Source organism: Cucumis sativus, chromosome 3 (assembly GCF_000004075.3).
Source record: "Cucumis sativus cultivar 9930 chromosome 3, Cucumber_9930_V3, whole genome shotgun sequence".
NCBI lineage: Eukaryota > Viridiplantae > Streptophyta > Magnoliopsida > Cucurbitales > Cucurbitaceae > Cucumis > Cucumis sativus.
Genome location: NC_026657.2, coordinates 12,098,562 through 12,114,158, shown reverse-complemented (window position 1 = coordinate 12,114,158; position 15,597 = coordinate 12,098,562). Strand labels below are relative to the sequence as shown.

At 30.1% G+C, this 15,597-nt stretch overlaps 3 protein-coding genes across 3 annotated transcripts; 2 read left to right on the top strand and 1 right to left on the bottom strand.

The window, feature by feature from the left end:
- The first annotated feature begins 1,536 nt into the window (after positions 1-1,536).
- On the top strand, positions 1,537-2,548 carry LOC101211197 (21 kDa protein). The gene has a single exon (XM_004148090.3). The coding sequence runs from the start codon at positions 1,592-1,594 to the stop codon at positions 2,174-2,176; it is 585 nt and encodes a 194-aa protein (XP_004148138.3). The 5' UTR covers positions 1,537-1,591; the 3' UTR covers positions 2,177-2,548.
- A 7,615-nt stretch (positions 2,549-10,163) lies between these two features.
- LOC101218163 (21 kDa protein) lies at positions 10,164-11,126 on the top strand. The gene has a single exon (XM_011654466.2). It carries the CDS (start codon positions 10,230-10,232, stop codon positions 10,812-10,814), a length of 585 nt encoding a protein of 194 aa, XP_011652768.2. The 5' UTR covers positions 10,164-10,229; the 3' UTR covers positions 10,815-11,126.
- Positions 11,127-11,761: 635 nt separating this feature from the next.
- LOC101211693 lies at positions 11,762-14,059 on the bottom strand. Its single transcript, XM_004148092.3, has 6 exons — positions 13,852-14,059; positions 13,586-13,641; positions 12,877-13,000; positions 12,665-12,771; positions 12,232-12,301; positions 11,762-12,140 (listed from the first exon to the last, which is right to left on the bottom strand). Exons 1-6 carry the CDS (start codon positions 13,931-13,933, stop codon positions 12,061-12,063), a joined length of 519 nt encoding a protein of 172 aa, XP_004148140.1. The 5' UTR covers positions 13,934-14,059; the 3' UTR covers positions 11,762-12,060.
- Positions 14,060-15,597: the final 1,538 nt, after the last annotated feature.

Genomic DNA, 15,597 nt, shown 5'->3' with positions numbered 1-15,597 from the left:
AATTTTCAAAAATAAAACTAAGATCTTGTTTGGTAACTATTTTGATTTTCATACATTAAAATCTAAGTTTATTTTCTCACATCTTCTTTCAATGGTTTACACTTTTATTAAGTAAAAAAATATTTAAAATAAAATAAACTTTTAAAACTATTATTAAGTCTTCAAACCTTGACTTAAATAGTGGCAAAAATTACTAAAGAATAAAGCAATAAATTTAGAAATAGAACAAATGTTATTTATAGACTTAACTTGAAGAAAAAGATGCAACTAAATATATGTACACTTCGAGCTAAATATTGTAGCGTGCATGAGATAAACGTAGATGATGGTCTATTGTTGTCTCTCATGTAGTTTTTTGTTTATAAATATTTTTACTTCTTTTATTATATTTGAAAACAATCAATTTAGAAACTAAAAATAAAAATAAAATAATTAGTAAACTAGACGTATAAAAAAGAATTACGAGGAGAGAGTGAAGGTTAGAATTGTGGACGTTAAAATAGAAAAGAAAGAAAAGGAGGGAGGAGTTACGTGAAAGAGAGATTAATTTAATAATATATAATTTCCAAATACCACAACCATATAATAATAATAATAGTGTTAGAAGCAAAATTATACTTTTGCTAAGGGGATTAATGATAATTAAGAACATCACATCATTTTTGGGTAAGACGTTAAAAGAGAGACTAAAAGTTGAAACACATTCTAATGGTTAAAGAATAAAATCAAATTTTGCAAAGATTGTAATATTAAAACAAAAAGCTAACGTGAAAAACTCTTCAACTCCACAAAACCTCTCATAATCAACCAAATCAAAATAAAACCATATAATAATAACACAAAATAATGGTGGTTAAGATTTGTATATGTAGCACAAGAAATGTGTTTGTACATGCATAAATTAAAAAAATATAATAAAAAAAGAAAAGTTGATGCAAAACAAAAATATCTTTGTTCATGCATTGCAATATTAAAATAAAGATAAAAAAGAAAATTAAAGGATATTTCTTTGGCTTTATTTGGACCCTCATGTTGTCGGCTATTGGAACTTTATCTTCATTCTCTCTCGCTTTCTCGATACTCTCTCAACTTTTATTTCCCACTTTTCTCTCTTCATTAATTATTGGATGACACCCCTCCATTCTCTTTTACTACAATTCTATGTAAACATTTTCGTTCAATTATTTTAAATGATAATCTTTTGTTTTTCTTGCTCCAGTTTAGTTGAAACTTAAGATATTGTTATACAAATATGGAAGAAATTAAATAAGTTTGATTTTCAAAAATTAAAAACAAACAAACGAAATGGTTATGAATTCAAAATAATAATCAAACAATATCTAAATAATTATTTATAGATTCATTCCCTAGCAACCTAAATAACGGATAAATTTTTGAATTCACATCCTACAGGATGATGTGGCTATGCCCAAATTGGATGATGACTGTTTATATGGGACCCTTACACAACCCTTTTACACCTTTTTCATTTGCTTATAAATACAAAGCACATTCCGCTTCTTTCTCTTCATCACTTCCCCTTCTTTCTAAATTCCTTCCATTTACATTTAAGAACACAAAGAAAACAGAGATGGGTATCTCAAACTCCAAGAAAACTTTGATTCTTTTCCAACTAATTCTCCAATTAACACTAATCCATTCAGCCATAACTCCACAAAGCAGCACAGAGTTCATAAAAAGCTCTTGCAGTTCCACCACTTACCCTCGTCTCTGTTTTTCATCTCTTTCAGTCCATGCCAATGCCATCCAAACAAGTCCCCGCCTTTTGGCCACCGCCGCCCTCTCCGTTTCCCTCTCCTCCGTCAAGTCCACCGCCACTCAAATCCTCAAGCTTTCTCACTCCCATGGCCTCCCCTCCAGAGATGTTTCTGCTCTTAACGACTGTTTGGAAGAACTGAGTGACTCTGTCGACTCCCTCGCTGCTTCCATTTCCGAGATGCCGAAGCTCCGTGGAACCAATTTCGACCTCGCAATGAGTAATGTTCAGACATGGGTTAGCGCCGCTCTGACGGATGAAACCACATGTAGCGAAGGGTTTCAGGGGAAGACGGTGAACGGAGGCGTTAAGGCTGAGGTTAGGACTAAGATTGTCAACATTGCGCAGTTGACTAGTAATGCTCTGTCTTTGATTAATCGGATAGCTGATTTGCATTAGCTGTATCTTGAAGTGCACCACCTGTCTTTGATTGAGGAAAAAGACTCAAATTTGACGATGGTAGGTGATTAGTGTGTACTATACGTTGTTGGTGTGTGAGATTTGAAAGGTGGAAGTGTAAGTATGATATTTAGGTTAGATGGTGGAGTTTTTGTCATGGTATTTTATACTTGGTAATATATAGGTTTAAGTAGGGTTTACGTGTGGAGGTTGGAGTTATTTTTGCATTATTAATTCCATGGAGTATGTATAATTTTATTGAAGTTATTAGGATTTGTGGGGAGATGGTTTTTACGTAGACAACCATCAAAAATTAATTTAGATTCGATGTCTATTTAGTCTATAAAGTTTTAAAATAAAATTTGTCTTTTTAAGATTTTCAAAATGATACTAAATGGTCACATAGTTAACTTTACCCTAACGAAATGGTTATCAAATCATGACTTGATTAGATTGACATGTCATTTTATTTTATTAGGTGGACAAATTAACTTAAAAGTTAAACCTGCAAGTAAAATATAATATACTTAAAATAGTGAAAAATCTTCTTCTTTGCCCATGGTTCATTCTTACTGCACACCTCTCTCTACACTAGTATTTTATAATTGTTCATTGTTGACTTGCCTTCTGTTAGAGACCACGACACCTCTTGAAGTGGATGTGGGTCGTGAATATTTGACTATCAAGTCTGAGTTGGACATCTAATTGCTTCAATTTGAATTATCTGAAGGAGGCCTTACTATTATATAAAAAAGATGGAGAATCAAACCTATTTTTCGATTCAATAGTAGTCCAAAGAGATGAATTAGGTTCCAAATAACTAGAGAGATCTAAAATGTTTTGAAATGTCACTATAATTTGAGAAGGTTTACTTTTTTAAGTTTATTCACCACATCATCAAATAAATAAAATGCTAACTCATCCATGTCAGCATCTACTCAGAAGTGCATTTTACCCTACAAAAATATATATTTAGAAAAATAGAGTAAAAGCAAATAAAATATAATATTTTTGTAATACTTTTCACGGGTTATTATAATTATTAAGGTAAAGTAGAGAAGGAATTTAAAGGTTTGTACGTTTGGGTTGGGTTAGGTTGTGGACAAGCCAAAGATCAACAGAAACCCTCGATTTAAAGATGAATCATCTAAAATCGACAGTCCTCACAGTATAGCGCCTTTTTAAACCCGTTTTATTTTTTCGTCAAAGTTTTGCTATCCCTCAATAAAAGAAAAAAGTACCTCCACCGGTTGTGGCTTTGGCGTTATGCCACAACAATCACCGTTTTAAAGTTTTAACTGATATATCAAAGATAGTTGTTTGAATAAATTATGATGAGCAGAGTGGGAAGGGGATGGTAAAGTTAAAGAACTGTAGAAAAGGAAAAAGAATGAGGGTGAGAAGGAAAAGAGAACATAAAAGTTCACCCAAGTTTAAAACTGGAGAGGAGTGGGAGGCGTGAGCGTGAGGTTTTAGTTTTCTATTTTTAAATTGGGCTGACGGTTGTGCTACGGATTGGGCTTAGCTTATCAACCTAATTAGATAACACAGGGTTGGGCTCTCGATTGTTGCATACAATAATTAAGTATATATATATATATATATATATAGTAATATTTTAAAAATTACAAATAGAACAAAGTGTATCACTAATAGGCCATAAGAGTCAAAATGTTATTACATATGCTTAATTATTATTCATAAAATTATCATATATTATAATTATCCATGTAACCATGTTTATAATAATAATTCAATATATAACAATATTAAAAAAAGAACTAAAAATATTATAGCAAATTCTATCCGTGATACATTTCTGTCGTTGATAGATTCTTATGGTCTATCAACGATAGAAGCGATAAAAGTTTTTATTATTGATATATTTTTATGGTCTATTGTCGATAGACTAATATTTTCAGCATGATCTATCGGCGATACACTTCTGTCATTGATAGTTTTTGACATATTTTGTTATATTTACAATTTATTTAAATATTTTGTTATATATTTGCAACTATCCCAAAATTAGAGTTAATGAATATATTATTTGGCCAACTAAGAAGAGAAATTACAAAACAAAATATTTCACTTAGAAAAAACAAAAAAAAATTATAAAAACAACAAAATGAATTCTAAAATTATTAATTGTGAATTAACAATGGACCAAAATACCCCTAACTAATTCAAATAATATAAGATTGAAATCCTAACCATCAAAGACATGTTTGGGGCTAGAAGTGGAGCATATGCTATAATAGTTTGCTCAATATTTGGGACAATGTTTAGTTTTAGTTGAATATTAGAATTAGAATTTAAAATTACTTATATGTCTTGCTATTCTTCAACCCTAGAGATATTTGTTCCAAGGGTTGGAAAGTTCATCAACCAACTAAACATCTTTGGTCGCTATCGATCAACCTTGCAAACTTTTAATAATAACATTTTTACGGTTTAATTAGGTCAATCTTCGATAATAGTCGTCTTGGTCATACTCCGACTATCACCTTTGGTGACTCTACTGACAAACTTCCAACAACCAACTCTAGCGACTGTCGCCACTGCTCAACTTTAAAATTTTTTAATAAAAATATTTTTAGTACATATAACAAATAAAAGAAACTTATATATAAAAATAATTTATAAGTTTTTATCAAAAGCGTTTAAATAAAAATGATTTTTTTAAAAATATTTATTTGAGTCATTCCAAATAATCTTTAGTTTAATTATAATAATATTTTTAAAATACACTTTCTCTACTTTTTCTTTTCCTTTTTCAGGTTTTTTCTAAATTATTATTAATTATTAGGTTATCTTTTTAAAATCTTTTTAAAATTATCTCCTTTTTCTTATTTTTTTAAAAAATTAATATTTCCTCCGTGCTAGTCTATATATACAGTGTTGTGTGTATATATCAAATAAACTTCACATACATACTTAGTTTTGTATTCACCGGCGAATTTAGTATAGGCTCAGGGGCTCGAACCCCCTCAATTTTATTGTCTTTATATAATATGTATAAACAAAACAAATTTATACTTAATATTTATAAACAGTTTAGTGGTAACTATACTTGTCAGCCCCTTCCAACAAGATGTATTGATACAGTTTAGATTTGGGTAGCCAAATCTATTTAAAGTATGTACAATTATGTTGGTACATACTTTAATATATTTAGAGCTTTTTCGTTTTTAAAATTGTTCCGGTAGGTTTGTTGTATTTTTTAAAATCTCCTTCATTAAATGAATAACATAATCAGCAAGAATCACATATCAATTTTTACAAAAGAGGTTATATTATAGTAGAAAAGAACAAAGATAACCAACCTTTCGTAGGATTTCACTATTATTAAAAAATATTTTTAAATTTAACTATTTATTAAGAAAAAATGAAAAATCAAATTCCTACCCATGAGATTCTATATTAACAACGATAAAAATATGTATTAAAACTAAAAAAAACACAAATATTTTGTGCTTAAAATAACTTTTTGGTTCTCACAAATACACTCTACTAAAAAAATACAACAACAAATTGTATATTCAATAAAGTGAGTCAAACAACTTTTAAATGACCATAAATACCTTGTATTTGGGTGAAAGAATTCAACTATTAAAAAAAAAAAAAAAACTAGTATAGCAATAAGGAAAATTTATATATAGGAAGTAGAATAACTATTCTTAACTATCCCATAAGAAATAAAAATGCAATCTAGTTATATTTTGGTAACTCTTTTCCTCCATCCTCACCCTCTAAAATATCATTATAACTCCACACAACTTTCAATGTTCAAACAAAATACAAAAAGTAATATTTGGTATTGAAAAGTTGATACGAGTTTGAGTTGTCTACTAAAATACCTTCAATTTTCAGTCTCTCACCTACTTACATTTAATAGTCGATCCAAATTGTTCGTCTCCTACTTACCTTTATTGTTGTTAATTTGACGTATTTTAAATTTCGATTTTAAGAGGTTTATGATGTTGGAATGAAGAAACTTTTGAAGCAACTAGTATTGACTTTTACGAGTAATTTTATACTTCCATTCAACATGATATATATCAAAATATCACCTCCAAAAACTCATTTAATTTTTCCAATTCAACCGCTACAAGAAATTTCTTCTATCATTCACATCTCTTTAAAAGACTCTCTAGTCTATTGTTGCATTTTTTTTTTTTTGGTCTACCTGATGCGGTCCATGTATATATAATAGCTCTATATTTCTCAATTATATATAAAATTTCCTGTAGTTCTTTGGGTTTTATTAAAATATCATTGAATACAATCATGGAGATTGTTTCCTTATTCACTTCTTTTTTCCTTCCTTACACAATTGATTATGTTTCTTAATCAAAAGATACTATAGATAAATGTTTAAGAAGAAAATATGTTACTAATTTCTTATTGTCAGATTTTGTACTTTGACGTGAATAGAAAAGATTTTAAGATTGAAATTAATTCACAAAATATTTGGTTAATTACGTACAGAAATTTTTAAGTACCAATAATCTAAATCAGAAGCTCCCCAATAGATTTGAAAACATATAAATTAAATGATGTTTGAAAAAATCATATAAATTTTGCATTTTCACTCTCAACATTGTTAAACACAATGCAATGTGAACTACGGTTGACAATCGTTTAATGGTTAATTTATATTTGAAGTTCATACGGATACAACTCTTAAAGATTATGGATATGCATTGAAATCTTTTTAAAAAATTATGTTTCGAAATACAATAACTTTCTTAGTTTTCAAGTTTTGAAGATGAATTCGTGCGTTTCGTTCTTAAGTTTGAAAAGTTTAATGTTTTTGATCTTCAACTTTATCAGTATTTAGTCTTTAAGTTTTTGAAAATAAATCTATTTTCTTTAAAGAAAATTAGCTTTGAAATTAAGTTCTTGAAGCATCTTTTGTTTGCTTTTTTTTAAAAAATAAGTATATAATATCTAAAAAAAGATGTGGTTTTTAAAAGTTATTGTTTTAAATAAAAAATGTGATATAATTATTTGAAATAAAAAGTTGGTGGCCCTGACTAGTTTGAAAAAAAGAAAAGAGGAAAATAAAAGATCACATCTAAAGTATGTATGGAAAAGAGGTGATATATATTGTTGTTTTTGATTGCAATAACTAAGATATTGACATTTGAAAATTATGGTAGAGATTAGAGAATGTCCAAATCATTTTACCACCCCCACATTCATTCCCCTCATTTTGTTGCTAAATGCTCAATTCAAATTATTTCAACATTTGCATATATAAAATAACTATTTTTTATTTTTTACTTTTATTGTTGAAATTTGATGAATAATTCGATCATTACACTTAAAAAGGATACAAATCATTGTATAAAATAAAGAGTAAATAGACTTAAATTTCAAATCTAAAAAAAAAAATTTGAAACAAAACAATGATGCTCGCATCTCTTGTCGAAGAAGACTTGAGATATTTTAAATAAAGTAGAAACAACGTTGTTGGAAATGGTTAACCTTAACTTCAGAAGTTGATTGGTTCCGAATCATTTGGGGCTCACCAAAATTAACAAAAAGAATTGTCATTGTTCTTTCATTTAAACCCAAAATTGACTATTAAAAAGTTTGGATTCTCAAATATTCTCTTTTAATAATATCCATGAGATTTTGTTATTATTTATCGAACTAAATTAATTTTTTTTGTCAAAATAAATATAGCTTATAGTTCTAATGTATACTAACAAGAAAAATTAAAGAGACAAAAAAAAAAACAATCTATATATTTTTATTTTTATTTGATGACTAAATCAAGTGTATGGATGATAGATCAAATATTTATATTTTTTTTTGTCGTGTCAATTAGCATATAGAGGAAGATAAGTTAATTTTGGGAAAGTTTATTTAATTTAAAATGATTAAAGGGGATTTAATTGCATTTAAACATGTGGTGGGACGTAAAGGTTTATTTAGTTATTATTGAATGAAATTTGATATGAGCGGTGAGACATCAGTTTGGTTATTGACAATGACGACTGAGAAGTGTTTGTTTTTGTAAAAGAAAAGAAAACTTGAGCATTAGTGAGGCGTAAGAGAGAGTGAGAAATGCATGCAAGTAGAAGTTTGAGGAGGTTCACCAAAAACACCCATTTCCTTCCTCCCATACGATTCCCTCTTTATTTTTCTCACCATTAATAATAAAAAACTATAATTAATTATATTCATAAATAGTTTATTTTTTTCTTATTATATATTGAATGTAGTATTTCCGTACAAAATGGACTTGCAAGTCGACTTGGACAACACAATTTGAAAAAGACCAGTAATTGAACAATAAATATAATGAGGAGAAAGCAATATATAAGTTAGAATTATATTTAAACTTCCGTTGGGCTTTGGGTAGTTATTTAGTTTTTGAAAAGTTTTACTTATTTTCTTTTCATTTCTCAGGATGGCTTGTACTTTTTATTTTATTTTATTTTTTTTAATATAAGAGTTTTATTCAAAGTGAAATTTTAAAAACAATAGTACGTCTTTTAAATGTTAATTTTTTTTTAAAAAAATTATTATTATTATATAATTGTTGGGTTTTATTTTTGTCGGTCATCCAAATTATTATTATTCTCTCGCTTTCTCAACCTTCCCATCTCTCCTGACTAACATATTTGGACAATTGTTATGAACAGAACAAAAAGAAAGTTATTCACAAAAAAATAAAAATTTGGTTCCTGTTATTCCAACTAAAGTATATAGGGAAGAAAGTTACAAATTATGAGGCTTCTTTTCATAATCATCTTATTTTTTGTTTTAGTTTTTCAAAATTAAGCGTTTTTTCCTTTCTATTTTTTATGATTCATCCCTCTTTAGAATATATTTTTAGTTTTTATAATTTATTCTTGGTTTTTAAACTATTGGTAAAAGGTAGAAAATAAAGCAAGAAATTTGAAAATGTAAGTAGGATATGTAGGCTTAATTTTCAAAAGCAAAATAATTACCAATTGGGATCTTAATTTTTTGTTTTTCAAAATTAAACCTATAAACACATCTTCTACCGAACATAGGACCTCAACCATCACTTGCTTTGATAATATGTTAAATTAAACAATTTTCTCAAAAATCTCAGCTTAAAGATAAAATTAATAATATAATATTTATTTTCATCTAACAAAATATTTTTAGTTTTTAAGAATTTTTAAAAATTAAAATTTGGTTAATAATTCAACTATTTTTTACCTGAGATAGATGAAAATCATTGGAAAAAAAAAACAAATAATTTCTAAACAAGCCTAACAACATATAGATTTTTGTACGGAAAGAAACTTAGTCTTGCTTGCCCCTTGCAGTTTTATGATTGAATCAGACTCAAACTAGGGCGTCTTAATCAACCTAATTGGGTACTCACGAGTGTGAGGGAGAAAGTTCAGCGCACTTAAAATTTTCATCAGGGTATGTTAACTCAGGCACAAGGTGCCTCTTTAATCAGCTTGGATTGATGCTCACAAGTACGACTGTGTGCTTCTTAAAAAGTAAATGTGATGTAAGTGAAAGGTTATAATTCTTATTTACTCGAGGAAGGTTACGAAACTAAAACATATTTAACAATGGGTCATCGATATAAAAACCCTTAAGCCTTTTGATCAATTAGTGTTTTAAGATAATACTAGAGTGAATGGTGCATAAAGATCTTATGTCAAACTGTTTGAATGATATTTTCTTCTCAAATAAAATTAATTTCTACTTGTTTGATGTTTCTTCATGTTTCAAGCGTACAAGTAAGATATAATATTAAATTTCAAACGTACAAGTAAGATATAATATTAAATGTATTTTTACTAGTCATCTTAAACTTTTACGTCAATGGGTGATTTAAGAATATACAAATTTAATAACTTATTTTTCTGTTTGCCTCAAAGTCCTCTAAACCTCTAGTTTGTCTCTGAGACTTAGCTTTTATGTGTAAATGCAATGGTCATTTGCTTATAAATACAAAACCCATTTCACCCCTTTCTCTTCATCACTTCCCCTTCCTCCTAAATTCCTTCCATTTGCATAAAAAAAAAAAAAAAAAAAAAAAACAGAGATGGGTATCTCAAACTCCAAGAAAAGTTTGATTCTTTTCCAATTAATTCTCCAATTAACACTGATTCATTCAGCCATAACTCCACAAAGCAGCACAGAGTTCATAAAAAGCTCTTGCAGTTCCACCACTTACCCTCGTCTCTGTTTTTCATCTCTTTCAGTCCATGCCAATGCCATCCAAACAAGTCCCCGCCTTTTGGCCACCGCCGCCCTCTCCGTTTCCCTCTCCTCCGTCAAGTCCACCGCCACTCAAATCCTCAAGCTTTCTCACTCCCATGGCCTCCCCTCCAGAGATGTCTCTGCTCTTGACGACTGCTTGGAAGAACTGAGTGACTCTGTCGACTCCCTCGCTGCTTCCATTTCCGAGATGCCGAAGCTCCGTGGCACCAATTTCGACCTCGCAATGAGTAATGTTCAGACATGGGTTAGCGCCGCTCTGACGGATGAAACCACATGTAGCGAAGGGTTTCAGGGGAAGACGGTGAACGGAGGCGTTAAGGGTGCGGTTAGGACTAAGATTGTCAACATTGCGCAATTGACTAGTAACGCTCTGTCTTTGATTAATCGAATTGGTGATCTGCATTAGTGTGTTGGTGTGTACTATATTTTATTGGTGTGAGATACAAAAGTTGGAATTGTACGTATGATATTTAGGTTAGAAGGTGGAGTCTTTGTCATAGTATTGTATACTTAGTAATATATAGGTTTAAATAGGGTTTATGTGTGGAGTTTGGAGTTATTTTTGCATTATTAATTGGATTGAGTATATATTACTTGGATTAATTAGGATTTGTGGGGAGATGATTTCTGTTTACTATTCACTAAACACGGTAAAAAAAGAACATATTTGTAAAAGTAAAGGTATAGTGAGATGAAATGGAGTATGGTATTCTTAAAATACATCCCTAAAATACCTTTGATGTAGCTTATTATAATCATTAGCGTAATGTATAAATGGATCGCACTTTAAAAGAGTAAAACAAAATAGGGAGGAAGGAAGATGTGAGGGAAAGAAAGAGGAGAGAGATCATCGCTATAAGATTTTCGAGACAACAAATTATAGACAAATATAATCCAATGCTATTACCGTTATTGTAGTAGATCTTCACATTATTAGGACAAATACCAATTTACAAGTGCATCATACACAACTTGAATGAATAAACACCAAAGGTATAATTTTATTTAAAAAGTTTTATTGAAACAATATATATTTCACACGATATTTCTCAAACTACATCTAAAGGAATGTAAATCATATATTATCCGAAGTTTGGAGTTTATACAATTACTAATTGTGAGTTTATATATTTAAATTGAAATCTTTATAGAAGGGTTGATTTGTGAAGGCATATTAATATAAAAGAAATAAATATTTTATAATTAGTATGTGTGTGTGTGTGTGTATACATATATATATATATGTGAGTGGCCATCTTAATTGTCCAAAAGGAGGATGAGAAAAGAGAAAGTAGATTCGAAGAGATTTTTTTAGACAAAATAAAGCAATAATTCAACGTAATTGAATGCGCATTTTAAGCAATTCAAGCATAGGACAAGACTTTAGAAATTAACATATCAAATAGTTCAATCATTGTCAATCCTATCAAGTTTTTTCTTCCGAGAAAATTTTGATTTTTCTTTCAAATTTTACTCAAGCAGTTTCATCGTACAAAATTTCATCAAATTCCCAATAAGGCTCCCCAAGTGAAACATTTCTTCAGAAATGATCAAGGAAGACGTAAGCTGTCTTTTGGATGACAGAATCAAGAAGAATCAGTACATAAATATTTCCCGGTGGTTAGAAAGAAAATAGTTTGGCACACAAAAATTTAAGACGCACGTTTTGGAGGAGACATGTTACTGACGAGGGAAATCACTGTGCTGATTGCAAATATTTGAAGCAGAGCCCCTATATAAACATATCAGAATCCCAATGTTAGTCTTTCGTACTTGTTGGCTGTATGAAAACAAATGAAGGTCATATGTGATGGAAAACCCACCAAGAGAAATGCGGATCATCTCGAAAAGTTCGAGTTGCTTTGCTTGCCAATTACTTAGATCCCCAATACTCTACATGGTTCATGAGATTCAGAACTCAGTTAGAATGATGAATAATAGACATTACTACATGGAAGCTGTGATTAAAGGCCATAGAATTATAAATACAACAATCAACCAAATCAACTTGATGCTTCCCACCGTTTTAAAGAATAGATGCCAATGGTAACAAAGCTAACAATCAAAATCTCTAGAGTCTCAACAACTATACGAAGAAGGCATGCTCATTAAATACAAAGGTAGATGCCTATTTTACTTTATTGTCAACTTGTCAGCATACATAACAATTCCAGTTGGGATGTTGCTTGATAACATTTACATTTGATTTCACTCTTACTTGAGTACAAAATTTAAAAATGGATCGGCTTTTCTTACCTCAAATGTATAATTACCCTGAGAGACATCAACAAGAAGTAGTAGAAGTGAAAGAGATGACGCAATCGCATATACTTTCAAAAAACTTGTGCGGCTATGCCTTTGGCCTTCAACAAAACATTGAGAAAAAAATAAACCATTACTGTTGAAACAGATAAAGATGAGTAAAAAATTTGGTACAAAAGGTAACAGTATCAGTACTAAGTAGCAACCTAATTCTCCAATGAACAATGAAAAGAAACCAGTGATGGCAGATGAGATAGCAAGTTTATCGGGGGTCTCTTTTTTTGATGTCAATAGAAACAAGTATGCCACTCCACATAACTGAATAACAACCTGCAATAGAATCAAACAGTCCAAATTAAAGTACAAAATTAGAAATTCACAAGCATTGGCTCCTATTTCATTGAACAAGTAATAACCAACGTTACTAAGGCATGCACACACATTATAGGATCATTAGATGAGGTAATGTTTCATGTCACTATCAAATCCTTCCAGTTTCAGTTGGCCTGATTTCAAATATTAGAGAATAAACATTCATCAATTTCAATAAAGAAACTGGGAAGCGTGTGCGTGTCAGTCAATCAAATCAAAGACGTGAGAGCTTGAAGAAATTACATTAAAGCTTTATTAATCACACAAACTTAGATAACAATCATAGAAATAATGTGGTAGATTCCGGAATTAATAAATCTTTTTCGAGGTCAGCTCTAGAAAATTATTGATGTAGATGTGCTTGTAATTTCATTCGCGTAAAGAAACAGAGGCATCATCATCATCATCATCATCATCACACTATCTAATGGAAAAATGTCTCGCTATTTTCATGGGTATTAATGAAACGAGATGTCCGTGATTACACACTCAGCGCAACAATGAAACAGAAGACGGAAGAAGATATGAATATAATGGGTGTACCTGAGCTAAAATCAGAGAATGGAAACGAGATTTCCCTTTGGCAACCTTTTGATACCCTAGAATTAGAATAAGGCATGATAAGAACTGAAATTTTGATTCCAATAAAAGAAAGAAAGTAGGTAAATGAAAATGATTTGGAAATGCTGTTGTGTACCAATGACTGAAAAATTAGGGCTAGGGCTAGGGGTAGACAATCCCCTCAAAAGAAAAACAGGGACGTTTTTGGTTTGGATCAGAATTGAGGAGAAGGAATAGAGGAAACTTACGAGAATCGACGACCATACGATAGGAAAAATCAGAGCCATCAGTTCCAGACGGCCTTCCGGCTGCGGATTTTCTCTGACTCATCTTCTTGGCCGGAAAAGGGGTATCGGAGAAATCGGACGTTCTGAGTTGAACCCAAAATAGGCGTTGTTATTTTGGAGAGATGAAATGTCCAGATTGCCCTTTAGTTTGATGAGGAATATCGTTCTTTGTCACCTTTATTTAAATTAATTTGATTCATACATTGCTAATTTGGAAAATTATTCATCCCTTCTTTTATCTTTTATGACAGTCAAAAACGAACAACACTAAAAACCCAAAATTGAAACATAAACTAAAATTATTATTTTCAAACTCACCCTAAAAATGCATCTATAGAATATTATTTGGAGTAAGGTTTTTGTAAGTTTTGAAGTTGGAAGATAATTGTAAAATGGTTGCGAGATAATAAGTAGTACCTAAAAAATTTGCCCGGTCATGTGTAAATCCATCCATGTCACCTAAAACATGTATAATAGGTGATTTGAGTTAGACTTTTCAAGTTTGAAATTTAGAAGATAATTGTGAGATTATCATAGGAAAAACTTACTTAAACATATACAAGTCCACTTAAAATAACCTAAAACATGTACAAAAATAACGTGGAGTTACGCCTTTCAAGTTTGGAAGTTGGAAGATAATTGTAAGATATTTCAAGACAAAAATCATTAGCTAAAAAACTTGCTCAAACATGTGTAAATCCACTTTAAATCACCTAAAATAAGTATAAAAATTGATTTATTGTGGTTGAGTATTTCAAGTTTGGTGGTTGTAAGACCAACAAAAATAAATGTAGGCAAAAAATCTCCATAAAATATGTGTAAAATCATCCTAAAACAAGTATAGAATTGATTTGGAATTGGAGATTTCAAGTTTGAAAATGGTGTGATATTTGTAAGATGTATTAAGATTAGTTATACTTTTAGTTACTTTGTTATGTCTTTTATACAATAGTTGTAACCATTTGTAAAAGTTCATGAGCTTGTGTATTCTCATTAGCTGTTTATTGCCCAAGCCATTCATTAATAAAACTTGGGTAGATTAAATTACTCTTGAGAGCATTAATAAGATGTTTATGAAAATAAAATAAAAAACACTAGCTAAAAGCTACCAAAAACACGCGTGACAACAACATACATCACATTAAACAAGTAAATAGTTGATTTGGATTTGGTCATTTGAGATTCAGAAGTTGCCCGAATAAAAGAAAGTGACTAAAAATTTTGCTAAAGTTTAAAAGTTGCACCAAAATGAGGGGAAAAAATACCAACCTAAATCAACCCAACATCAACATAAGCGGAAGAGAACCAAATTATAAAGATTTACAATAATAAGATATCTAAAAAATCATAAACACTGGCCACAAATATACTAAAGTTGAGAGAATGATCAAAAGTGATTAAAAATTGTTAAGGCATGGGAAAGGAGCTCGAGGGACGCGAAGTTAAAAGAGAAATTACAGAGAGGGTTGAAGAAAAGTGGGAGAAAACATACTTATATGTATACATTTGAAGTAATGAAACGTTGTCAAAAAAAATAAAGCTCTCTATCACTTTAGTAAATTTTGATATTTAACCATTTAGTCTGTACTTTCTTGTGTTTATATATGCCAATGGTCAATAACTCTCCATATGGCTAATTTAGAGTTCAAACATTGTATTTTAAGCATTAATTATTGATGTTTGTCAAAGATTTGATTTTGTAAACGA

What these genes read in the sequence shown, in the direction of transcription:
- LOC101211197 (XM_004148090.3), top strand. Translation starts at nt 1,592, where the DNA reads ATGGGTATCTCAAACTCCAAGAAAACTTTGATTCTTTTCCAACTAATT.
- LOC101218163 (XM_011654466.2), top strand. Translation starts at nt 10,230, where the DNA reads ATGGGTATCTCAAACTCCAAGAAAAGTTTGATTCTTTTCCAATTAATT.
- LOC101211693 (XM_004148092.3), bottom strand. Translation starts at nt 13,933, where the DNA reads ATGAGTCAGAGAAAATCCGCAGCCGGAAGGCCGTCTGGAACTGATGGC. An exon ending in ATTCTCTGATTTTAGCTCAG is followed by an intron (nt 13,001 to 13,585) that starts GTACACCCATTA and finishes ATTCTATTGCAG; the next exon opens with GTTGTTATTCAGTTATGTGG. An exon ending in ATTGTTCATTGGAGAATTAG is followed by an intron (nt 12,772 to 12,876) that starts GTTGCTACTTAG and finishes GTTTTGTTGAAG; the next exon opens with GCCAAAGGCATAGCCGCACA.